The 26,548-nt window shown below is 47.1% G+C and overlaps 1 protein-coding gene across 4 annotated transcripts in view; it reads left to right on the plus strand.

The window, feature by feature from the left end:
* The first annotated feature begins 1,230 nt into the window (after positions 1 to 1,230).
* The window catches only part of thnsl2 (threonine synthase-like 2), a 46,691-nt gene continuing 21,373 nt past the window's right edge, over positions 1,231 to 26,548 (plus strand). Inside the window, exons 1-4 of one of the 4 annotated variants that reach the window (XM_070861236.1) lie at positions 1,231 to 1,307; positions 19,445 to 19,681; positions 21,958 to 22,152; positions 25,869 to 26,021. In XM_070861236.1, coding sequence (XP_070717337.1) covers positions 19,459 to 19,681; positions 21,958 to 22,152; positions 25,869 to 26,021 — 571 coding nt within the window. In that variant the 5' untranslated portion in view covers positions 1,231 to 1,307; positions 19,445 to 19,458. The other 3 variants (XM_070861251.1, XM_070861259.1, XM_070861241.1) reach the window with 3 other exon arrangements.

The following is a 26,548-nucleotide window of genomic DNA, read 5'->3' on the forward strand; positions in this document are numbered from 1 at the left end:
AGGGTGTCGCGGGGGGAAGTGGTCCCTTCGGAATGCTGAGTGGGGAGGGGAGGGGAAGATCTGATTGGTGGTGGGATCAGGCTGGAGGCGGCGGAAATGGCGGAGGATGATCCATTGAACGTAGGGGCTGGTAGGTTGAAAGGTGAGGACAAGGGGAACCCTGAGAGGGAGAGGAAGGGGTGAGAGCAGAGGTGCGGGAAATAGAACAGACCTGTCCTTATGTTCCTCGTTCTGTACAAGGTGCACCCAAGCAGCCCTATACCCTGGAAATCGGGGCGGTCCCAGCCTGCAAGAGCATCAGCAGGCCGGGACCAGCGTGCGGCGGCATACCACTGCAGGGAGCAGCGCGTGCTGCTGCAGGAGGGCGACGGCTACGAAGCCAGGTCGCTGATTGCAGTGCGGGCAGGCTCAGCAGGAGGGGCGAAGGAGTGGCAAGAGTTTATAGAGGGAAGTGACCAGGGCCCAGGAGAGGCATGAATCTGAGGCCCAGAAGAGGCGAGGGCCCAGGGGCAGCACGGGTCAGCCCACACTGCGATATGTGTGCGCGCTCGGTCTGTGCAGCAGAGCTGGTCTCCAGTTAGTCTTGGATAATCCTTGCCACTGGACCAAGACCTAGCTCTGTCAAGCTCGTGTGGTGGTTGGTGTGAAACGGCCATCACACGTTAAAAAAATCCACGCACAGGCATCTTCCACCCTTCACGATGTAGTTCGGACCTGGAATATTAGGTCCTTCATTGAAACACCTGTGAACTTATCCCTTTTTGGCATAGAAGCAAGTCATCCTCGTTTCGAGGGACTCTCTATGATGATGGCGAGCATGATACCCCAAGTTATATGAGAGGTTAGGTGACTGAGTGCTGTACAGCCACAAGTACCTGGAGAACAGGGAAACATTTAAATATCATCGAACACTGGTAGAAAACCTGACTGGAAAATTGCATGGAATGCTAAAAGGGCATATTGAATCTCTTCGATCGTAGCCACTTTCCGCTTGTTAATCGCGACACAATTGATTGGAAAATTTACCCAAAGATTTACATGTCCAATGGGGATGCAAATTCTATTTTTATTATAGATGTTACATGTCAATGTGCATTGTTGCTGAAAAGCACAGCCAAGGATTGGGAGCGTTGTGAGTGCCTTTCAGACTCTGGTCAGGAAGCCTGTTGAGGCCTTCCTATCTAGAGGGTGCTGTGGGGAGAGTTTGAACAGTGGCTGGAGCTCAGCTGTTCTTGTTTCGAACTGTCACTGAAATTGCTCCCGTCCAAAGTCTCCAGAGGGTTCTGTTGTCTTACTGTCTGCTGAAAGTAAGTATGATAAGAGTTACCGAAAAGGAAAATTAGAACTTGTACTTGTAACATTGCCGGAGCAGAGAGTGAACTGTAAGTTGAGCCTAGGTTCACTAACACTTTCTATCATTATAATTATAGCTGGACACTCTTTGTGTTGCTGGGCAGTTTGACGACTTAGAAATATTTAATGAGGCAGTGCTGCCAAGCTCTTGTGTGATACACTGATATGTTTATAGAGGGCTGGTAACTTTGGTTGGACCTATTCCTGGAGGTTTGGTCACGTGACATTCACTGCAATCTGCCACTGTCATTACATTTGCTTTACAGGCTTGACATCCGTGCTTGGCTGAGGGCGTCAGTGACTGCCATCGAAGGTTATCATCTAAACGACTGGGCATGATAGTGCTGATATTGAAACTCAAAGACGGCAATGCTCATTGACAACCTGAGAATCTAACCAAGCAAATTTAAAATGATGAAGGGGTTCGATAGGGAAGACAAAGAGAAGACGTTTCCACTTGTAGGGGAGTCTAAAACTAGGGGCCATAAATAGAAAGAAGTCGCTAATAAATCCAATAGGAAATTCAGGAGAAACTTGTTTGCCCCAGAGAGTGCGTCGAATGTGGAACTCACTACCACAGGGAATGGTTGATTCAAATAGCAGAGTGGCATTTAAAGGGAAGCAAGATAAGCACATGGGGGAGCAATGAATAGAAGGATATGTTGCTAGCATGAGACGAAGTAGAGTGGGAGGAAGCTTGTATGGAGCATGAACTTGGACATAGGCCAGTTGGGCCGAATGGGCAGTTTCGTGCTGTAAATACTCGGTACCATGGATCGACATGTCGTCGCTGGCCTCCTCTTTGGGACTGGAAAAGAAAGAAAGACTTGCATTTATATAGCACCTTTCATGCCCACCGGACGTCTCAAAGCGCTTTACAGCCAATGAAGTACTTTTGGAGTGTAGTCACTGTTGTAGTGTGGGAAACACGGAGAGCTGTCCTTCTCGTAACTTGCTCCATCACCAAGTACGTGATGTCCGGTTCTAGCCGGCACACGGCAAACAAAGCTGCAGGCACAGCGAACCTACCGGGGAGAGCTCCTGCTGTCATTTCACCAGAAGTCAAACTGTCCCACTGCAGGGCAAAGAATCCCACCCCACACCCCACCCACCCACACCACCCCACACACACCACCCCACCCCACACACACCACCCCACCCCACACACCCACTGCCCCCACCCTACCCCACCCATCATCATAGACAGTCCCTCAGAATCGAGGAAGACTTGCTTCCACTCTTAACATGAGTCCTTAGGTGGCTGAACAGTCCAATATGAGAGCCACAGTCCCTGTCACAGGTGGGAAAGATAGTCGTTGAGGGAAGGGCTGGGGTGGGACTGATTTGCCGCACACTATTTACGCTGTCTGCACCTGGTTTCTGCATGCTCTCGGCGATGAAACTTGAGGTACTCAGTGCTCTCCTGGATGCACTTCCTCCACTTAGGGCTGTCTTTGGCCAAAGACTCCCAGGTGTCAGTGGGGATGTTGCACATTATCAGGGAGGCTTTGACGGTGTCCTTGTATCGTTTCCTCTGCCCACCTTTGGCTCGTTTGCCGTGAAGGAGTTCCGAGTAGATCACTTGCTGTGGGAGTCTCGTGTCTGGCATGCGAACAACGTGGCCTGCCCAGCGGAGCTGATCAAGTGTGGTCAGTGCTTCAATGCTGATGATGTTGACCTGGCCAAGGACACTGATGTTGGTGCGCCTGTCCTCCCAGAGGATTTGTAGGATCTTACGGAGACATCATTGGTGGTATCTCTCCAGCGACTTGAGGTGTCTGCTGTACATGGTCCATGTCTCTGAGTCATTCAGGAGGGCAGGTATTACTACAGCCCTGTAGACCATAAGCTTGGTGGCAGTTTTGAGGGTCTGGTCTTCAAACACTCTTTTCCTCAGGCGGCCGAAGGCTGCACTGGCGCACTGGAGGTGGTGTTGAATCTTGTTGTCAAATGTCTGCTCTTGTTGATAAGAGGCTCCCGAGGTATGGGAAATGATCCACGTTGTCCAGGGCCACGCCGTAGACCTTGATGACTGGGAAGCAGTGCTGTGCAGCGAGGACAGGCTGGTGGAGGACCTTTGTCTTACGGTTAAACATAGAAACATAGAAAATAGGTGCAGGAGTAGGCCATTCAGCCCTTCGAGCCTGCACCACCATTCAATGAGTTCATGGCTGAACATGCAACCTCAGTACCCCATTCCTGCTTTCTCGCCATACCCCTTGATCGCCCTAGTAGTAAGGACTGCATCTAACTCCTTTTTGAATATATTTAGTGAATTGGCCTCCGCAACTTTCTGTGGTAGAGAATTCCACAAGTTCACCACTCTCTGGGTGAAGAAGTTTCTCCTCATCTCGGTCCTAAATGGCTTACCCCTTATCCTTAGACTGTGACCTCTGGTTCTGGACTTCCCCAACATTGGGAACATTCTTCCTGCATCTAACCTGTCTAACCCCGTCAGAATTTTAAACGTTTCTATGAGATTCCCTCTCATTCTTCTGAACTCTAGTGAATACAAGCCCAGTTGATCCAGTCTTTCTTGATATGTCAGTCCCGCCATCCCGGGAATCAGTCTGGTGAATCTTCGCTGCACTCCCTCAATAGCAAGAATGTCCTTCCTCAGGTTAGGAGACCAAAACTGTACATAATACTCCAGGTGTGGCCTCACCAAGGTCCTGTACAACTGTAGCAACACCTCCCTGCCCCTGTACTCAAATCCCCTCGCTATGAAGGCCAACATGCCATTTGCTTTCTTAACCGCCTGCTGTACCTGCATGCCAACCTTCAATGACTGATGTACCATGACACCCAGGTCTCGTTGCACCTCCCCTTTTCCTAATCTGTCACCATTCAGATAATAGTCTGGCTCTCTGTTTTTACCACCAAAGTAGATAACCTCACATTTATCCACATTATACTTCATCTGCCACGCATTTGCCCACTCACCTAACCTATCCAAGTCACTCTGCAGCCTCATAGCATCCTCCTTGCAGCTCACACTGCCACCCAACTTAGTGTCATACGCAAATTTGGAGATACTACATTTAATCCCCTTGTCTAAATCATTAATGTATTGGATGCTTTGGTTGTAATTTACCAAAATTCCCTGAATTCTGGGGAGGTCCCAGCAGATTGGAAAACTGCAAATGTAACGCCCCTATTTAAAAAGGAGGCAGACAAAAAGCAGGAAACTATAGACCCGTTAGCCTAACATCTGTGTTTGGGAAAATGTTGGAGTCCATTATTAAAGAAGCAGTAGCAGGACATTTGGAAAAGCAAAATAAGGTCAGGCAGAGTCAGCATGGATTTATGATGGGGAAGTCATGTTTGACAAATTTGCTGAAATTCTTTGAGGATGTAACGAACAGGATGGATAAAGGGGAACCAGTGCATGTGGTGTATTTGGACTTCCGGAAGGCATTTGACAAGGTGCCACATAAAAGGTTACCTCGCAAGATAAAAGTCCACGGGTTGGGGTAATATATTAGCTTGGATAGAGGATTGGCTAACTAACAGAAAACAGAGAGGCGGGATAAATGGTTCATTCTCTGGTTGGCAATCAGTAACTAGTGGGGTGCCGCAGGGATCAGTGCTGGGACCCCAACTATTTACAATCTATATTAACGATTTGGAAGAAGGGATTGGGTGTAATGTTTGCTGACGAAACAAAGCTGGGACGAAAAGCAATGTGTGATGAGAACACAAAAAATCTGCAAAAGGACATAGACAGGCTAAATGTGTGGGCAAAAATTTGGCAGTTGGAGTATAATTTTGAAAAATGTGAGGTCATGCACTTTGGCAGAAAAAAATCAAAGAGCAAGTTATTATTTAAATGGAGAAAGATTGCAAAGTGCTGCAGTACAACGGAACCTGGGGGTACTTGTGCATTCAACATAAAAGGATAGTGTTGTGTATGGAGAAAGAGTCAGACTGAACACTGTGAGCTCAAGGTAAAGTGTGACCTTAGTCTTTTATTGCAGGTCTCCAAGTGCCTCTCCAACCTGTGAAGCCTCCTTAAATACCTGTGCTCCGAAGGGATTATGGGATCCCTTGGGACTCCAAGGGATGCGCCCTCTGGTGGCTGTACAGAGTAAATACAAGCATACAAAAGAACAACACTCCCTCCCAAAGTCAATAGTGTAACTATTTACAATGTGAGTCGATCTGGGGCCCTTATTGCCCTGGTTGATCGTCTCGGTGTGAAAGCTGGTGTTGTTGAATCATTTGTTGGGCCGTCACTGGGCTGCTGTGCAGCTGGCCTTGCTGGGCTGCCTGGTGTGTTGGGCCCTGCTGGGCTGCTGTGGATGATGGGTTCTGCTTCGTGGTCAACCGTGGTGCCGGTTGCCACTGCTGTGTATGTTGGGGAATCAAAAAAGGTAGGGTTCAAGCTGTTTGCTAGTGCTGTTGGGGAGGGGTTAAACTAATATTGCAGGGGGGTGGGAATCTATGCAGGGAGACAGAGGGAAGTAGAATGGGGGCTGAAGCAAAAGATAGAAAGAAGAAGAGTAAAAGTGGAGGGCAGAGAAACCCAAGGCAAAAAACAAAAAGGCCACATTACAGTAAAATTCTAAAGGGGCTAAGTGTGTTAAAAAGACAAGCCTGTGCCTCAATGCAAGGAGTATTCGTAATAAGGTGGACTGAGCAAATAGCTGTTAATGGATATGGTGTAATTGGATCACGGAGACATGGCTCCAGGATGACCAAGGCTGGGAACTCAACATCCAAGGGTATTCAACATTCAGGAAGGATAGGCAGAAAGCAAAAGGAGGTGGGGTGGCATTGCTGGTTAAAGAGGAAATGAACGCAGCTTGGATGATGTGGAATCGGTATGGGTGGACCTACATAATACCAAAGGGCAGAAAACACTGGTGGGAGTTGTGTACAGGCCACCAAATAGTAGTAGTGAGGTTGGGGACAGCATCAAACAAGAAATTAGGGATGCGTGCAATAAAGGTACAGCAGTTATCATAGGTGACTTTAATCTACATATTGATTGGGATAACCAAACTGGTAGCAATGCAGTCGAGGAGGATTTCCTGGAGTGTATTAGGCATGGTTTTCTGAACCAATATGTCGAGGAACCAACTAGCGGGCTGGCCATCCTAGACTGGGTGATGTGAAATGAGAAAGGACTAATTAGCAATCTTGTTGTGCGAGACCCCTTGGGGAAGAGTGACCATAGTATGGTAGAATTCTTTATTAAGATGGAGAGTGATACAGTTAATTCAGAGACTAGGGTCCTCAACTTAAGGAAAGGTAACTTCGATGGTATGAGACGTGAATTGGCTAGAATAGACTGCCGAATGATACTTAAAAGGTTGACGGTGGATAGGCAATGGCAAATGTTTAAAAATCACATGGATGAACTTCAATAATTGGACATCTCTGTCTGGAGTAAAAATAAAACGGGGAAGGTGGCTCAGCCGTGGCTAACAAGGATAGTGTTAAATCCAAGGATGAGGCATACAAATTAGCCAGAAAAAGCAGCAAACCTGATGACAGGGAGAATTTTATAATTCAGCAGAGGAGGACAAAAGGCTTAATTAAGAGGGGGAAAATAGAGTCTGAGAGGAAGCTTGCTGGAAACATAAAAACTGACTGCAAAAGCTTCTATAAATATGTGAAGAGAAAAAGATTAGTGAAAACAAACTTGCAGTCAGATTCAGGTGAATTTATAATGGGGAACAAAGAAATGGCAGACCAATTGAACCAATACTTTGGTTCTGTCTTCACGAAGGAAGACACAAATAACCTTCTGGAAATACTAGTGGACCGAGGGTCTAGTGAGAAGGAGGAACTGAAATAAATCCATATTAGGCTGGAAATTGTTAGGGAAATTAATGGGATTGAAGGCAGATAATCCCTGGGGTCTGATAGTATTCATCCCAGAGTACTTAAGGAAGTGGCCATAGAAATAGTGGATGCATTGGTGATCATTTTCCAACAGTCTATCAACTCTGGATCAGTTCCTATGGACTGCAGAACAGCTAATGTAACACCACTTTTTAAGAAAGGATGGAGAGAGAAAACAGGTAATTATAGACCGGTGAGCCTGGCATCAGTCATGGGGAAAATGTTTAAAGATGAAATAGCAGTGCATTTGGAAAGCAGTGACAGGATCTGTCCAAGTCAGCATGGATTTATGAAAGGGAAATCATGCTTGACAAATCTTCTGGAATTTTTTAAGGATGAAACTAGTAGAGTGGACAAGGGAGAACCAGTGGATGTGGTATATTTGGACTTTCAAAAGGCTTTTGACAAGGTCCCACACAAGAGATTGGTGTGAAAAATTAAAGCACATGGTATTGGGGGTAATGTCCTGACGTGGATAGAGAACTGGTTGGCAGACAGGAAGCAGAGAGTCGGGATAAACGGGTCCTTTTCAAAATGACAGGCAGTGACGAGTGGAGTGCTGCAGGGCTCGGTGCTGGGACCACAGCTGTTTACAATGTACATAAATGATTTAGATGAAGGAATTGAGTGTAATATAGAAACATAGAAACATAGAAACATAGAAAATAGGTGCAGGAGTAGGCCATTCGGCTCTTCGAGCCTGCACCGCCATTCAATGAGTTCATGGCTGAACATGCAACCTCAGTACCCCATTCCTGCTTTCTCGCCATACCCCTTGATCGCCCTAGTAGTAAGGACTGCATCTAACTCCTTTTTGAATATATTTAGTGAATTGGCCTCCGCAACTTTCTGTGGTAGAGAATTCCACAAGTTCACCACTCTCTGGGTGAAGAAGTTTCTCCTCATCTCGGTCCTAAATAGCTTACCCCTTATCCTTAAACTGTGATCCCTGGTTCTGGACTTCCCCAACATTGGGAACATTCTTCCTGCATCTAACCTGTCTAAACCCGTCAGAATTTAAAACGTTTCTATGAGATCCCCTCTCATTCTTCTGAACTCCAGTGAATACAAGCCCAGTTGATCCAATCTTTCTTGATATGTCAGTCCCGCCATTCGGGAATCAGTCTGGTGAATCTTCGCTGCACTCCCTCAATAGCAAGAATGTCCTTCCTCAAGTTAGGAGACCAAAACTGTACACAATACTCCAGGTGTGGACTCACCAAGGCCCTGTACAACTGTAGTAACACCTCCCTGCCCCTGTACTCAAATCCCCTCACTATGAAGGCCAACATGCCATTTGCTTTCTTAACCGCCTGCTGTACCTGCATGCCAACCTTCAATGACTGATGTACCATGACACCCAGGTCTCATTGCACCTCCCCTTTTCCTAATCTGTCACCATTCAGATAATAGTCTGTCTCTCTGTTTTTACCATCAAAATGGATAACCTCACATTTATCCACATTATACTTCATCTGCCATGCATTTGCCCACTCACCTAACCTATCCAAGTCACTCTGCAGCCTCAAAGCATCCTCCTCGCAGCTCACACTGCCACCCAACTTAGTGTCATCTGCAAATTTGGAGATACTACATTTAATCCCCTCGTCCAAATCATGAATGTACAATGTAAACAGCTGGGGCCCCAGCACAGAACCTTGCGGTACCCGACTAGTCACTGTCTGCCATTCTGAAAAGTACCCATTTACTCCTACTCTTTGTTTCCTGTCTGACAACCAGTTCTCAATCCATGTCAGCACACTACCCCCAATTCCATGTGCTTTAACTTTGCACATTAATCTCTTGTGTGGGTACCTTGTCGAAAGCCTTCTGAATGTCCAAATATACCACATCAGCTGGTTCTCCCTTGTCCACTCTACTGGAAACATCCTCAAAAAATTCCAGAAGATTTGTCAAGCATGATTTCCCTTTCACAAATCCATGCTGACTTGGACGTATCATGTCACCTCTTTCCAAATGCGCTGCTATGACATTCTTAACAATTGATTCCTTCATTTTACCCACTACTGATGTCAGGCTGACCGGTCTATATCTCCCTGTTTTCTCTCTCCCTCCTTTTTTAAAAAGTGGGATTACATTGGCTACTCTCCACTCGATAGGAGCTGATCCAGAATCTATGGAATGTTGGAAAATGACTGTCAATGCATCCACTATTTCCACGGCCACCTCCTTAAGTACTCTGGGATGCAGTCCATCAGGCCCTGGGGATTTATTGGCCTTCAATCCCATCAATTTCCCCAACACAATTTCCCGCCTAATAAGGATTTCCCTCAGTTCCTCCTTCTTAATAGACCCTCCGACCCCTTTTATATCCGGAATGTTGTTTGTGTCCTCCTTCGTGAATACCGAACCAAAGTACTTGTTCAATTTCTTTGTTCCCCATTATGACTTCCCCTGTTCGGACTGCAGGGGACCTACATTTGTCTTTACTAACCTTTTTCTCTTTATATATCTGTCGAAACTTTTGCAGTCCGTCTTAATATTCCCTGCAAGCTTCTTCTCGTACTCCATTTTCCCTGCCCTAATCAAACCCTTTGTCCTCCTCTGCTGAGTTCTAAATTTCTCCCAGTCTCCGGGTTCGCTGCTATTTCTGGCCAATTTGTATGCCACTTCCTTGGCTTTAATACTATCCCTGATTTCCCTTGATAGCCACGGTTGAGCCACCTTCCCTTTTTTATTTTTACGCCAGACAGGGCTGTACAATTGTTGTAGTTCATCCATGCGGTCTGTAAATGTCTGCCATTGCCCATCCACTGTCAACCCCTTAAGTATCATTCGCCAATCTATCTTAGCCAATTCACGCCTCATACCTTCAAAGTTACCCTTCTTTAAGTTCTGGACCATGGTCTCTGAATTAACTGTTTCATTCTCCATCCTAATGCAGAATTCCACCATATTATGGTCAGTCTTCTCCAAAGGCCTCGCACAATGAGATTGCTAATTAATCCTCTCTCATTACACAACACCCAGTCTAAGATGGCCTCCCCTCTAGTTGGTTCCTCGACATATTGGTCTGGAAAACCATCCCTTATGCACTCCAGGAAATCCTCCTCCACCGTATTGCTTCCAGTTACGTTAGCCCAATCTATATGCATATTAAAGTCACCCATGATAACTGCTGCACCTTTATTGCATGCACCCCTATTTTCCTGTTTGATGCCCTCCCCAATATCACTACTACTCTTTGGAGGTCTGTACACAACTCCCACTATCGTTTTTTTGCCCTTTGGTGTTCTGCAGCTCTACCCATATAGATTCCACATTATCCAACCTAATGTCCTTCCTAACTACTCCAAGTTTGCAGATGACACTAAGCTGGGTAACGGAGTGAGCTGTGAGGAGGACGCTTAGAGGCTGCAGGGTGACTTGGACAGGTTAGGTGTGTGGGCAAACTCATGGCAGATGCAGTATAATGTGCATAAATGTGAGATTATCCACTTTTGTGGCAAAAATATGAAGGCAGAATATTATCTGAATGGCGGCAGATTAGGAAAAGGGGAGGTGCAACGAGACCTGTGTGTCATGGTACATCAGTCATTGAAAGTTGGCATGCAGGTACAGCAGGCGGTGAAGAAGGCAAATGGTATGTTGGCCTTCGTAGCTAGGGGTTTTGAGTATAGGAGCAGGGAGGTCTTGCTGCAGTTGTACAGGTCCTTGGTGAGGCCTCACCTGGAATATTGTGTTCAGTTTTGGTCTCCTAATCTGAGGAAGGACGTTCTTGCTATTGACTGAGTGCAGCAAAGGTTCACCAGACTGATTCCCGGGATGGCAGGACTGACATATGAGGAGATTGGATCGACTGGGCCTGTATTCACTGGAGTTTAGAAGGATATAAACATAGAAATGTAGAAAATAGGTGCAGGAGTAGGCCATTCGGCCCTTCGAGCCTGCACCGCCATTCAATAAGTTCATGGCTGAACATGAAACTTCAGTACCCCATTTCTCGCCATACCCCTTGATCCCCCTAGTAGTAAGGACTACATCTAACTCTTTTTTGAATATATTTAGTGAATTGGCCTCAACAACTTTCTGTGGTAGAGAATTCCACAGGTTCACCACTCTCTGGGTGAAGAAGTTTCTCCTCATCTCAGTCCTAAATGGCTTACCCCTTATCCTTAGACTGTGACCCCTGGTTCTGGACTTCCCCAACATTGGGAACATTCTTCCTGCATCTAACCTGCCTAAACCCGTCAGAATTTTAAACGTTTCGATGAGATCCCCTCTCATTCTTCTGAACTCCAGTGAATACAAGCCCAGTTGATCCAGTCTTTCTTGATAAGTCAGCCCCGCCATCCCGGGAATCAGTCTGGTGAACCTTCGCTGCACTCCCTCAATAGCAAGAATGTCCTTCCTCAAGTTAGGAGACCAAAACTGTACACAATACTCCAGGTGTGGACTCACCAAGGCCCTGTACAACTGTAGAAACAACTCCCTGACCCTGTACTCAAATCCCCTCGCTATGAAGGCCAACATGCCATTTGCTTTCTTAACTGCCTGCTGTACCTGCATGCCAACCTTCAGTGACTGATGTACTATTGACACCCAGGTCTTGTTGCACCTCCCCTTTTCCTAATCTGTCACCATTCAGATAATAGTCTGTCTCTCTGTTTTTACCACCAAAGTGGAAAACCTCACATTTATCCGCATTATACTTCATCTGCCATGCATTTGCCCACTCACCTAACCTATCCAAGTCACTCTGCAGCCTCATAGCATGCTCCTCGCAGCTCACACTGCCACCCAACTTAGTGTCATCCGCAAATTTGGAGATACTACATTTAATCCCCTCGTCTAGATCATTAATGTACAATGTAAACAGCTGGTGCCCCAGCACAGAACCTTGTGGTACCCCACTAGTCACTGCCTGCCATTCTGAAAAGTACCCATTTACTCCTACTCTTTGCGAGATGAGAGGGGATCTCATAGAAACATATAAAATTCTGACGGGACTGGACAGGTTAGATGCAGGAAGAATGTACCCGATGTTGGGGAAGTCCAGAACCAGGGGACATAGTCTAAGGATAAGGGGTAGGACATTTAGGACTGAGATGAGGAGAAACTTCTTCACTCAGAGAGTTGTTAACCTGTGGAATTCCCTACCGCAGAGAGTTGTTGATGCCAGTTCATTAGATATATTCAAGAGGGAGTTAAAAATGGCCTTTTTAGACTAAAGGGATCAAGGGGTTGGCGAGAAAGCAGGCAAGGGGTACTGAGGTGAATGATCAGCCATGATCTTATTGAATGGTGGTGCAGGCTCGAAGGGCCGAATGGCCTGCTCCTGCACCTATTTTCTATGTTTCTATGTTTCTATGAATCTGATTTTCATTTGGTCGAAGTGTTTCCAGTGAATGAGTCCATTTGAAGTTTGACCCGAAACAACCTGCTCCTCTCTTTGGCCACGACAGTGCCGGGAAGCCACTTGAGACCTTGTTCATAATTTAATACAAATGCAGGATCATTGATTTCAATCTCGCGTGACACATTTGCGCTATCATGGTATGCACTTTGTTGAGGCTGCCTGCTCTTTACCCGTTCATGTAGGTCAGGGTGAACTAACGAGAGCCTTGTCTTAAGTGCTCTTTTCATGAACAGTTCAGCAGGTGGGATCCAGTGAGTGAGTGGGGTCTCGTGCGGTCGTCAAGCAGTACTCGGGATCGGCGAGTCTGTAGTGAGCCTTCAGTTACCCTCTTCAAGCCTTGCTTGATGGTTTGCACTATTCTCTCTGCCTGACCATTGGACACTGGTTTAAACGGGACAGATGTGACATGTTTGATACCATTACGGGTCGTGAATTCTTTGAACTCAGCACTAGTAAAACATGGCCCGTTATTGCTCACCAGGACATCGGGTAGGCCATGTGTGGCAAACATGGCCCGCAGGCTTTCAGTAGTGGCAGCGGACGTGCTAGCCGACATTATATCACATTCAATCCACTTCGAGTACGCGTCTACAACCACAAGGAACATTTTGCCCAAGAATGGGCCTGCGAAGTTGACATGTACCCTCGACCACGGTTTTGAGGGCCAAGACCATAAACCCAGTGGCACCTCCCTGGGTACATTGCTTAACTGCGAGCATGTATTACATCTGTGAACGCAGGACTCTAAGTCTGCACCGATACCAGGCCACCACACATGGGTTCTATCTATCGCTTTCATCATTACGATGTCTGGGTGGGTACTGTGGAGGTCATTGATGAAGGTGTCTCTGCCCTTCTTGGGAACCACTACTCGATTGCCCCACAGAAGGCAGTCTGCTTGTATCGACATTTCATCTATGCCCCGCTAAACGGCTTTATCTCTTCCTACATTTCGATTGGGACACTGGACCAGCTCCCGTGAAGCACACAGCTTTTGACCAGGGGTCCTGGCTTGTCCAGGTTTTGATCTGCCGGGCAGTGACGGGTGATTGCTCACTCTCAAATGCTTCCAAACCATGGCTAGATCTGCGGGCTGCGCCATTTCCACCCCCGTGATGAGCAATGGCAGCCTACTGAGAGCATCGTTGCAGCTTTCTTTGGCTGGCCTGTGGCGGTTGGCGTAGTTGTATGCGGACAACGTGAGTGCCCATCTCTGGATGCGGGCCGATGCGTTGGTATATATCCCTTTACTCTCGGAGAACAGGGATATAAGTGGCTTATGGCCAGTTTCCAATTGTAATTTTAGCCCAAACAGGTATTGATGCATTTTCTTTACCCGATAGACACACGCTAACACTTCTTTCTCAATCATGCTGTCGGCTCTCTCAGCCTTAGACAGACTCCTGGATGCATAAGCAAACGGTTGCAGTTTCCCGAAATCATTAGCTTGTTGCAATACACACCCGTGGCCATATGACGATGCATCACATGCTAGTACCAAACGCATACATGGATCTTACAACACAAGCAATTTGTTTGAGCATAACAATTTTCTGCTTTTACAAAGGCATTTTCTTGGCTTTTGCCCAAACCCATTCATTCCCTTTTCGTAGTAAGCCGTGCTGTGTTTCTAACAGTGTGCTGAGACCCTGGTAAAAAGTTACCAAAATAGTTCAGGAGTCCCAGAAACGACCGCAGCTCCGTCACGTTCTGTGGTCTCGGTGCGTTCTCGATTGCCTCCGTCTTCGCGTTGGTGGGCCTGGTGCTGTCTGCCGCAATCCTCCTTCCCAGGAACTCCACTTCAGGTGCCGGGAAAATGCACTTCGAGCATTTTAACCTGAGCCCCATGCGGTTGAGACGACTTAGAATCTCCTCCAGGTTCTGCAGATGCTCGACTGTGTTCTGACCTGTGACCAAGATGTCATCCTGGAAGACCATGGTGTGCGGGACCGACTTCAGTAAGCTTTCCATTTTTCTCTGGAATATCGCCACCACCGATCGGATTCCAAACGGGCACCTGTTATAAACAAAAAGACCTTTGTGCGTGTTGATGCAGGTGAGGGCCTTTGATGATTCCTCCAATTCCTGCGTCATGTAGACTGAAGTCAGATCCAGCTTCGTGAACGTCTTTCTTCCCGCCAGCGTTGCAAAGAGGTCATCGGTCTTTGGTAATGGGTATTCGTCCTGCAGGGAGAAACGATTGATAGTTACTTTGTAATCGCCACAGATTCTGACGGTGCCGTCTCCCTTGAGGACTGGGACAATCGGACTGGCCCACTCGTTGAACTTGATCGGGGAAGTGATGCCCTTTCTTTGCAGCTGGTCTAGCTCGATCTCTACCCTTTCTCTCATCATGTACAATACTACTCTTGCCTTGTGATAGATGGGTGGCGCCCCCGGAATTAGGTGGATCTGCACTTTTGCTTCTTGGAATTTCCCGATGCCTGGTTTGAACAGCGAAAGAAATTTGTTTAAGACCTGGGCACACGAAGTGTCGTCAGCGGGTGATAGCGCTCAGACATTGTCTCAGTTCCAGCATATCTTTTCCAGCCAGCTCTTGCCGAGCAGAATGGGACCATAGCCCGGTATCACCCAGAGTGTTAGCTTGTGCACCGCTCCATCTTAGGAGACCTTTACGGTAGCACTGCCAATTACAGGAATCAGTTCTTTTGTGTAAGTTCTTAGTTTCGTGCGCACTGGAGTTTAGACTGGCCTTGAGTCCTTGTTGCATCACAACCTTTCGAAAGTCTTTTTGCCCATGATGGACTGGCTCACGCCTGTGTCCAGCTCATTGGCACCGGGAGTCCATTGAGTTCAACATTCAGCATTATCTGGGGACAATTCATGGTGAATGTGTGCACCCCATGTACCTCTGCCTCCTCGATCTGAGGCTCTGGTTCATCGTGATCCTCCATGGATCTGTCCTTCTCTGCAACGTGGTGGTTTGCAGGTTTAACAGGCTTTACAGCTCACTTGCACATATGTTCGAGGTGTCGTATTGTTCTACAGCTCTTGCAAACGTACTCTTTGAATCTGCATGAATGGAAGCGATGATCACCCCCGCAGCGCCAACAAGGTGTTAATGGCCTTGCATTCATCACCCTTGATGGTGGACTCTGAGACAGCTGTGGACGTGTATCTGCAGGCATGTGTGACCTGCCCAAACATTACGATTCGAAAACAACATTACTTTGTTCACAGTACTTGTAGCAGCACTTGTGTGCTGAGAGATTTGCTTCGTATTGTCACTGGTGGCAATGAACACCTGAGCTATCGCTATGGCCTTACTCAAGGTTGGGGTCTCTACAGTCAAAGTTTGGCGAAGTATGGTTTCGTGGCGAATGCTAAGTACGAAAAAGTCTCTGAGCATGTGCTCCAAATGTCCTTCAAATTCGCAATGTCCTGCAAGGCGTCTTAGCTCGGTGACATAGCTCGCCACTTCCTGGCTTTCAGACCTTTTGTAGGTGTAGAACCGGTACCTTGCCATCAGAACGCTTTCCTTCGGGTTCAAATGCTCTCGGACCAGTGTGCACAAATCGTCGTATGATTTCTCCGTGGGTTTCGCTGGAGTGAGCAGATTCTTCATGACGCTATACATTGGTGCCCCACAGACGGTGAGGAGGATTGCCTTTCGTTTGGCTCTCTTACCCATCTAGCTCGTTGGCCACGAAGTATTGGTCGAGTCACCATAAAAATTTCCCAATCATCTCCCTCGAGAATTTCTCCAGGATGCCCACAGTTCTCTGCATCTTTGGGTTCGCTATCTGTATCTCCTCGTCAGTTTTTGTGTATGGAGAAAGAGTCAGACTGAACACTGTGAGCTCAAAGTAAAGTGTGACCTCAGTCTTTTATTGCAGGTCTCCAAGTGCCTCTCCAACCTGTGAAGCCTGTAATTGACCTGTTAGTAAGGATCATGGCCTGCATTTTGTCATGGAGCAGGCAGAGGATGGTGACGAACGTTTGGGGGCATCCGAAGCGGAGGAGGACGCTCCATAGACCCTCACGGTTGACAGTGTCAAAGGCCTTTGTAAGGTCGAAGAAGACCATGTATAAGGGCTGCTGCTGTTCCCTGCATTTTTCCTGCAGCTGTCCCGGTGCAAAAATCATGTCCGTTGTGCCCCATAGGGGACGAAATCCGTACTGTGACTCCGGGAGGAGCTCCTCGGCCACGGGGAGAAGACGGTTGAGGGGGACTCTAGCGGCGACTTTCCCAGTGGCTGATAGCAGGGAGATTCCTCTGTAGTTGACGCAGTCGGACTTGTCCCCTTTTTTAAAGATGGTCACGATCACTGCATGTCTGAGATCTCCCGGCATGCTCTCCTCCCTCCAGATGAGAGAGATGAGAGCAACCCACCCACCCCACTCACCGCACACAACCACCCCACCCCACCCCACCCCACCCCATCCCACCCCACCACCTTCCAAGATGCAGGTGTTCAACTGATCCTGCTGAGGCCAGGGACAGGAAGAGTAAGGCACTGTTTGGCACTGACAGGCACAGGGTCCCAAGGAGCGCACCAGCATACAAGTGGACGTAGTTGCCGAGAAAGAAAGACTTGCATTTTTCTAGCGCCTTTCACGACCGCTGGACATCACAAAGCGTTTTACAGCCAATGAAGTACTTTCGGAGTGTAGTCACTGTTGTAATGTCACTGAGGGAAGTAAGTGCCAGGTCCGGTGTTTGTTGCAAAATATTTAATGGCCAGCCAAAGCAGAGGAAGCCAGCCAGATCTCGCCAGAATGTACTGTAGTCCACTTGTCCAACGCTTTCCCAGCCCCTCACAATCCACTGAAGTGCTTGAATTGTCCACCACGAGATAACGCATTGTGCTTCACACCAGAGCCTTCCCTTACAAGTATCCATTCCCGCACATCCTTCAGGTTATATTTTCCATTCACAGTGATGTGAGTGCATGCGGGTGTAATGCATTTGCTTCATGGGTTCTTTGCTTAAGAATTCATAGCAACACAGTACCAATTCATCCTCATCATCATAGGCAGGCCCTCGAAGCGAGGATGACTTGCTTCCACGCTAAAAAGTTCACAGGTGTTTCAATGAAGGACCTAATATTCCAGGTCCCGAACTACATGTTGAAGGGTGGAAGATGCCTGTGCGTGGATTTTTTTAACGTGTGGTGATCGTTGCACACCAGCCACCACACGGGCTTGACAGAGCTAGGTCTTGGTCCAGTGGCAAGGATTAACCAAGACGACTGGAGACCTGCTCTGCTGCACGGACTGAGCACACACAAATATTTCAGTGTGGGCTGGCCGGTGCTGCACCTGGGCCCTCGCCTGTTCTGAGCCCCAAACTCGTGCCACTCCTTCACCCCTCCTGCAGTGCCTGCCCGCACTGCAATCAGCGACCTGGCTTCGAAGCCATCGTCCTCCTGCAGCAGCACGCGCTGCTCCCTGCAGTGGTATGTCGCTACACATTGCTCCCTCTAATTGCCCCGGCCTGCTGACGGTCTTGCAGGCCGGGACTGTGCCGATTTCCGGGCCGGGTCACCCACTGGGCTCGCAATTGTATATCTCATCGTGGATGACCTAGACCCAACTGACTGGGGTTTTATTAAGTCTTGTTAACATCGGGGCCAGGGGCCCAGGGGCAGCACGGTCCAGCCCACACTGCGATATGTGTGCGCACCAGGTCTGTGAAGCAGAGCTGGTCTTCAGTCGTCTTGGTTAACCCTTGCCACTGGACCAAGACCTAGCTCTGTCAAGCCCGTGTGGTGGCTGGTGTGCAACGGCCACCCCACGTTAAAAAAATCCACGCACAGGCATCTTCCACCCTTCAGGATGTAGTTCAGGTTCTTCTTTTAAACTCATCCTTTTTTTTGGTGTGGAAGCAAGTCATCCTCGTTTCGAGGGACTGCCTGTGATGATGATGATGATAACATCTCAGGTGCATAGGTTACACTGGGGACTGATACCAATCATCTGAATTGCTATTTTCTGACCAGGCAGCGTCTGGGAGCAGTAGGCTTGTGTTGCTCCAGTGCACCAGCCTCATTAGAGCTTTGAAATTTTACACATTCAGAGAAGGGGCTGCCCTGTAGCATCATTTATTTAAAGAGACAAGACTTGCATTTATATAGCACCTTTCACAACCACCAGATGTCTCAAAGTGCTTTACATCCAATGAAGTACTTTTTGAAGTGCAGTCACTGTTGTAATGTAGGAAACGCGGCAGCCAACTTGCGCATAGCAAGCTCCCACAAACAGCAATATGATAGTGACCAGATAATCTGTTTTAGCACCTCCTTTCTATCTATGTTCATCCTATTCAACATCTCTACTTCCACTCCTCCCCCCTCCTCCTCTACCTCAACATTAACTTCATCCTCTTCTTTTGTGAAGGCAAATACAAAGTTTTCAAAGTACAGGTTGAACGTCCCTTATCCGGAACCCTCGGGACCTGGCCGGTTCTGGATAAGGGATATTTTTGGACGAGGGGTGGTCACGTTAAATTGGATGGTACAGGTACTGAGCAAGGGGATATCGGGGCTGGCTGATTTAGGGCTGGGAGTGCAGCAGAGAGATCATGGGGTGGTTGGGGGTGGGGGGGGGGGGGCGGCAGGGGGGCGGTGGATCGTGGGGTCAGGCCAGTGATTGCGGGAGTCAGTAGCGAGGAAGGACTTAAATTTGTTCATGTTGGAGTTCTGCTCATGCGCCACCCGGTGGCCAGGACTGGTTCTGGACGCGGCGTGTTTCTGGATAAGGGAGTTCTGGATAAGGGATGTTCAGCCTGTAATGCAAACAGGTGCAAAGTGATTGATTAGCTCAGGCACGTCCTGTGCCTGCACAAACAGATTTCCCCATGTGTCCCCAATTGCAGGCTTTTAATTCTCATCCTCTCAGACAGGTGGAGCAAAATGAAATACCAAAGTACACGGGGTGGACTGGCCGGTGTGAGCTTCGAACAGGTCCTCCTCTCAGGTTACGCCCCAGATTGTGGCCTCTTCATGCCGGAAGAAATCCCAAGCCTTGACTTGGCCACACTACAGACATGGAGTGGTTACAGTTACCCGGAGCTGGTGGAGGAGATTTGCTCACTGTTCATTTCCAGAGAAGACTTGCCAAGAGATGATTTATGCGGTAAGCTTTTCTTTGTCTTTTTAGTTTCCAATTTCCCCCCCCCCCTCCCTCTTCCTCTCCTGCAGTCATTGGCTTGTGCCAGGGCACAGTTTTGTCGCTGGCAGGCGGTCTGATGCGTTTTGCCCATGTGCCCATTCTTCATGTATCAGCCTGGAGAGAGCTGGTAGAATCATAGAATAGTACAGTGCAGGAGGAAGCCATTCGGCCCATCGAGTCTCTTTCCAGGAATAATCCAGTTAGTCCCCCTCTCCTGCTCTTTCCCCATAATGATTTAGATGAGGGGATTAAATGTAGTATCTCCAAATTTGAGGATGACACTAAATTGGGTGGCAGTGTGAGCTGCGAGGAGGATGCTAGGAGGCTGCAGAGTGACTTGGATAGGTTAGGTAAGTGGGCAAATGCATGGCAGATGAAATATAATGTGGATAAATGTGAGGTTATCCACTTTGGTGGTAAAAACAGAGAGACAGACTATTATCTGAATGGTGACAGATCAGGAAAAGGGGAGGTGCAACGAGACCTGGGTGTCAATGGTACATCAGTCATTGAAGGTTGGCATGCAAGTACAGCAGGCGATTAAGAAAGCAAATGGCATGTTGGCCTTCATAGCGAGGGGATTTGAGTACAGGGACAGGGAGGTGTTACTACAGTTGTCCAGGGCCTTGGTGAGGCCGAACTTGGAGTATTGTGTACAGTTTTGGTCTCCTAACTTGAGGAAGGAAATTCTTGCTATTGAGGGAGTGCAGCGAAGGTTCACCAGACTGATTCCCGGGATGGCGGGACTGACATATCAAGAAAGACTGGATTAACTGGGCTTGTATTCACTGGAGTTCAGAAGAATGAGAGGGGATCTCACAGAAATGTTTAAAATTCTGACGGTTTTAGACAGGTTAGATGCAGGAAGAATGTTCCCAATGTCACAGTCTAAGGCTAAGGGGTAAACCATTTCGGACCAAGATGAGGAGAAACTTCTTCACCCAGAGAGTGGTGAACCTGTGGAATTCTCTACCACAGAAAGTTGTTGAGGCCAATTCACTAAATATATTCAAAAAGGAGTTAGATGAAGTCCTTACTACTAGGGGGATCAAGGGGTATGGCGAGAAAGCAGGAATGGGGTACTGAAGTTGCATGTTCAGCCATGAACTCATTGAATGGCGATGCAGGCTCGAAGGGCCGAATGGCTTACTCTGTTTCTATGTTTCTATTCCTTCAATTGTTTCTCCTTCAAGTAGTTGTCCAATTCCCTTTTGAAGCCTACTATTAAATGTGTACCCACCACCATCAATTATTAAACATAACAAAATATCTTTTACTATTTTAAAAAGCTGGTCATTTTTATTATAACTTTGACATTCCATAAATATAAAATTAATTTTTCAGGGCCATAACGATTATTCAGCAGTCAATGCACCATTAAAACCCCAGTTACAACTATTTGAACAAGGTGTAGCTTTTTATGGGGTGTTTAACAGAAACGGGAGAAGTTTTCATCAGTTCAAGTGATTTCGCTGATTGTTGGCTCGGGGGGGTGCACAGTACAGCCCGTAGTGGAGCTGGGAATGACTGACCTCAATTTCAGGATTTCCACGTTTAACTGCGCATGCTCTAAATCCTGAAGTCACAGTCAGTTTCAGAAGGTGAACGCGGTAAGTTTCACCGTCATTACCACCACAAAATCCCGGGCAATGTGATCCCAGTTCGCCAGGATTTCAAGGCTGAATTTCTCGGGCTTGGGGCCAGATAATAAGATCATAAGAAATAGGAGCAGAAGTCGGCCATATGGCCCTTCGACCCTGCTCCGCCATTTAATACGATCATGGACTCAGGTCCACTTCCCTGCCCGCTCCCCAAAACTTCTTATTCCCTTATCGGTTAAGAAACTGTCTATTTCTGTCTTAAATTTATTCAATGTCCCAGCTTCCACAGCTCTCTGAGGAACAGAAAATACTGTCACACTGTCATACTGTATACACATGTGAGGATGCTCACAGGTTGGTGGAGCTGTTGAATTGGGAGTGCCTTAGCTAGTTATGTGATGTTCACAAGACTCAATAAAACTCCAGCCAGTTGGGTTTGGAGGATCAACAATGAGGCAGCTGGTTGTGAGCCTGGTCGATGAACTGGTAATGTGTAGTATGATTGTTAAACCTTTGTTAATAAACCAACTAGTTCTTAATAGCAATGTTTTGCTATGAATTCTTAAGCAAACAACCCATGAAGCAAATATATTACACTGCACCCAATTACAATGTAAATGGTTTTTGTTCAATTTTCAGACCTGGTCAACGAGGCGTTCAGGAGATTTCGACACAAGAACATCATAGAACTAGCTACCTTGAAAAATGGGCTGAACGTTCTGGAGCTGTGGCATGGCGTGACCTATGCCTTTAAGGACCTCGCAATGTCATGTGTCGGACAGCTGCTCCAGTATTTCCTGAGAAAGAGAAATAAGCACGTTACTATTCTAGTCGGTAAGTGGAATACAAGGAGAGACATGTTCCTCTCTTGACAACCTTTGAGGTTGGTTTATTTCACAAATCGCTTTCTAAATCACTGGTTAGGCCACAACTGGGGCCTCACTTTAGGCAGGACGTCAAGGCCTTAGGAAGGGTGCAGAGGAGATTGGTCAGAATGGTACCAGGGATGAGGGACTTCAGTAACGTAGAGAGACTTAGAGCAGTGAAGGTTAAGGGGAGATTTAATAGAGCTATTGAAAATTATGAGAGGTTTTGAAAGAATAGATAGGGAGAAACTGTTTCCACTGGCAGGAGCTCTAATGTACGCACCTGGGAGGGTGCTCGTAGGTTTGTAGAACTGTTGCATTGTGAGTGGCTTAGCCAGTCACGTGATATTCACAAGACTGAATAAAACCCCAGTCAGTTGGGTCTAGGTCATTAACGATGAGGTATGCAGTTGTGAGCCCAGTGGACTAGTAATGTTTAGTGTGATTGTCAAACCTTTGTTCATAAACCAACTAGCAATGTGTTGCTATGAATTCTTAAGCAGAGAACCCAAAAGGAAATACAGTACAGGAGCATCAGTAATCAGAGGACAATTCAGGTCTTTATGTACTTAAAGTGAGGGAAAAATCAACAACCTACATCAGAAGCTCATGTCCCGCTGCACTTTCAATATAGAAAATAGGTGCAGGAGTAGGCCATTCGACCCTTCGAGCCTGCACCACCATTCAATAAGATCATGGCTGATCATTCCCTCAGTACCCCTTTTCTGCTTTCTCTCCATATCCCTTGATCTCTTTAGCTGCAAGGGCCATATCTAACTCCCTGTTGAATATATCCAATGAACTGGCATCAACAACTCTCTGCGGTAGGGAATTCCTCAGGTTAACAACTCCCTGAGTGAAGAAGTTTCTCCTCATCTCAGTCCTAAATGGCTTAGCCCTTATCCTAAGACTGTGTCCCCTGGTTCTGGACTTCCCTCATCATCGGGAACATTCTTCCCGCATCTAACCTGTCCAGCCCTGTCAGAATCTTGTAAGTTTCTATGAGATCCCCTCTCATCCTTCTATAAAGGCCCAGTCGATCCAGTCTCTCCTCATATGTCAGTCCCGCCATCCTGGGAATCAGTCTGATGAACCTTCGCTGCACTCCCTCAATAGCAAGTAACTAATGTTTACATGTCAGGGCCGTTTTTCGATTGTAAGCTTTTTTTGGGCTGGTTTCTCAGCATTTTGCTCATTATTTTGGTTCACACAGATGTGAAATGTTATGCCAGATGCAGAGCACCACCCAGCCCCCTTTGTTTGACATTTTTAAGGATATGCATAGGAGGAATAGATTTACTAGAGGAAGCATTGACACTGGCCAACCCTTCTCAGCTTTACAATTCTAACTATGTTACTAATGTTTTATTTACCAAAATGTTATTACCGATATTTCTTCACTACTTTCCTCCCTCTGCCTCTGCACCGAACGACTTCTCATCCTCGGTGATTTCAACCTCCATCTCAATTCATCATGCTCTCTCTCCTCTGAGTTCACTAGCCTCCTATCCTCCCTTAATCTCTCCCTCCATGTAAACTCCCCAACCTATATTCACGGACAGCCCCTCGACCTTGCCATCTCTCGTGGCCTTGCTACTCCCATCGTGTCAATCGCTTTCCACCCACATCCCCTTTTCACCTCCCCCCTCACCCCCCAACTCGACCTCCTTCTGTGACCACCCCTGGAAAATCTCTCCCCAACTCTCTTACAACTGCACTTAACAACTTCCAACTGTCCAGCCTTTGGCTCTGTATTTACCATGACATCTCTGCAGCTATTGATCTGCCCAATCACACCCTCATCACCATCTTTGATGCCCTAGTCCCTATTAAAACCATTAGTCTCTCCCACCCTGGTACAGCCCTGATCTTCCCTCCCTAAAGGCCAAGGGATGCAGATTTCAACGGACATGGTGGACAACTGGTTTAGCCATTCACTGCCAGAGCTGACTGGACCACATATAGAACTATTGGGCCCTGCTCTCATCTGCCAAAACCCCCATTAATTCAGGATCGTTTTGGAATGCAAAAATAACCCCCGGCTATTATTCTCTACTGCTAACCATCTTCTTAAACCCCTCTGCCTTGTCTCCTCCACACTCACCTCCAACAAGTGCGAGAAACGATAATGAATTTCACCCCCAAACAAACCAAAATGTTGATTAACCCTATCACCCGGTCTAACACTCGAACAAATTATGGTGATTATAGCTACAGTTTTACTAATTAGTTATCGAATAAACCTGCCTGTGTGACAATAGCTCAAAAGGCTAAAACCAGTTAGTGGGTGGTTTGTCACAAGCTGGAATCTTCCTGTAATAGTGACTAATCATTGAGATGGAAACATAGAAACATAGAAAATAGGTACAGGAGTAGGCTATTCGGCCCTTTGAGCCTGCACCACCATTCAATAAGATCATGGCTGATCAATCACCTCAGTACCCCTTTTCTGCTTTCTCTCCATACCCCTTGATCCCTTTAGCCGTAAGAGCCATATCTAACTCCCTCTTGAATATATCCAATGAACTGGCATCAACAACTCTCTGAGGTAGGGAATTCCACAGGTTAACAACTCTCTGAGTGAAGAAATTTCTCCTCATCTCGGTCCTAAATGGCTTACCCCTTATCCTTAGACTGTGACCCCTGGTTCTGGACTTCCCCAACATCGGGAACATTCTTCCAGCATCTAACCTGTCCAGTCCTGTCAGAATTTTATATGTTTCTATGAGATCCCCTCTCATCCTTCTAAACTCCAGTGAATACAGGCCCAGTCGATCCAGTCTCTCCTCATATGTCAGTCCTGCCATCCCGGGAATCAGTCTGGTGAACCTTCGCTGCACTCCATCAATAGCAAGAACGTCCTTCCTCAGATTAGGAGACCAAAACTGAACACAATATTCAAGGTGAGGACTGCAGTTCTTGCTTCTATTTTTTCTACAATGGCCATCATTGTTCTGAGGTTTCTTTTATCTTCTTTCTAAGCATCAGATACAAAGTCCTACACATTCGTTATCCAACATGCGTACTGCACTGCAACGAAGATTCATCTCACAATCTCCTGCAGTAACTAATTCTTTCTTCGGCCCTTAAAACGGTGAATCAGCCAGCAACAACAACTTGAATTCATACAGCAACTTTTAACAGTAAAACGTTGTGAGGCACTTCACGGGAATGTAAGCAGGCTAACAAGAATTGATTCCGAGCCAAAGAAGTAGACTGACCAAAAGCTTAGTTGAAGAGATTTAAGAAGTGTTGTAAGGGAGGAGAGAAAGGCGGAGAGATTTAGGGAGGGATTTCCAGCACTTTAGGTCTGGACGGCTGAATGCACAGCTGCCAATTGTGGAGCAAAGGAAATGGTGAATTCACAAGGGATCAAAATTGAAGGAACGCAGAGTTCCCAGAGGGCTGGAGGAGATAGAGAGGGGCGAGGTCATGAGGAATTTGGACACAAGGATGAGGATTTTAAAGTTGAGGCGTTGGTAGAACTGGAGCCGAAGTAGGTTAGCGAGCACATGGGCAATGAGTGAACGGGACTTGGTGCGAGTTAGGATACGGACAAGAGAGTACAATCCACATAATCGCTATCCTTGATTAACCGTGTTTTCTTTCTACTGTGTTTATGCCTTGTGCTATGGGCCTTTACCTCAGTAAAGGAAAAAGTAATAGATTTCATCTCAACCGCAGGGACATCCGGAGACACTGGCAGCTCTGCCATCGAGAGTATCCGCGGGGCAGAGAGCATGAATATCATCGTGTTGCTGCCACATGGCCGCTGCAGTCTGATTCAAGAGCTGCAGATGACAACCGTGATTGAAGACAACATCCATGTTTTTTCAGGTTTGTGACCATTTGCCATTCCTCAAGTTGACATTGTAGGGTGATCTTGCGGAGACAACCTTGGTGGTATTTCTCCAGCGATTTGAGGTGTCTACTGTACATGGTCCATGTCTCTGAGCCATACAGGAGGGTGGGTATCACTACAGCCCTGTAGACCATCAGATACTCTCTTCCTCAGGCGGCCGAAGGCTGCACTGGAGGCAGTGTTGAATCTCGTCGTCAATGTCTGCCCTTGTTGATAAGAGGCTCCCGAGGTGTGGGAAGTGGTCCACGTTGTCCAGGGCCATGCCGTGGATCTTGATGACTGGGGGGCAGTGCTGTGCGGTGGGGACAGGTTTGTGGAGGATGTTTGTCTTACGGATGTTTAGTGTAAGGCCACCCTTTCCTTCAATGACTATCTGTCTCACCTGTGACAGAGACTGTAATTCCCGTATTGGACTATTCAGTCACCTAAGAACTCATTTTTAGAGTGGAAGCCAGTCTTCCTCGATTCCGAGGGACTGCCTATGATTGTAGGGTGAGCATTA

This window comes from Pristiophorus japonicus, chromosome 2, assembly GCF_044704955.1.
Source record: "Pristiophorus japonicus isolate sPriJap1 chromosome 2, sPriJap1.hap1, whole genome shotgun sequence".
In the NCBI taxonomy this organism is placed as follows: Eukaryota; Metazoa; Chordata; class Chondrichthyes; family Pristiophoridae; genus Pristiophorus; species Pristiophorus japonicus.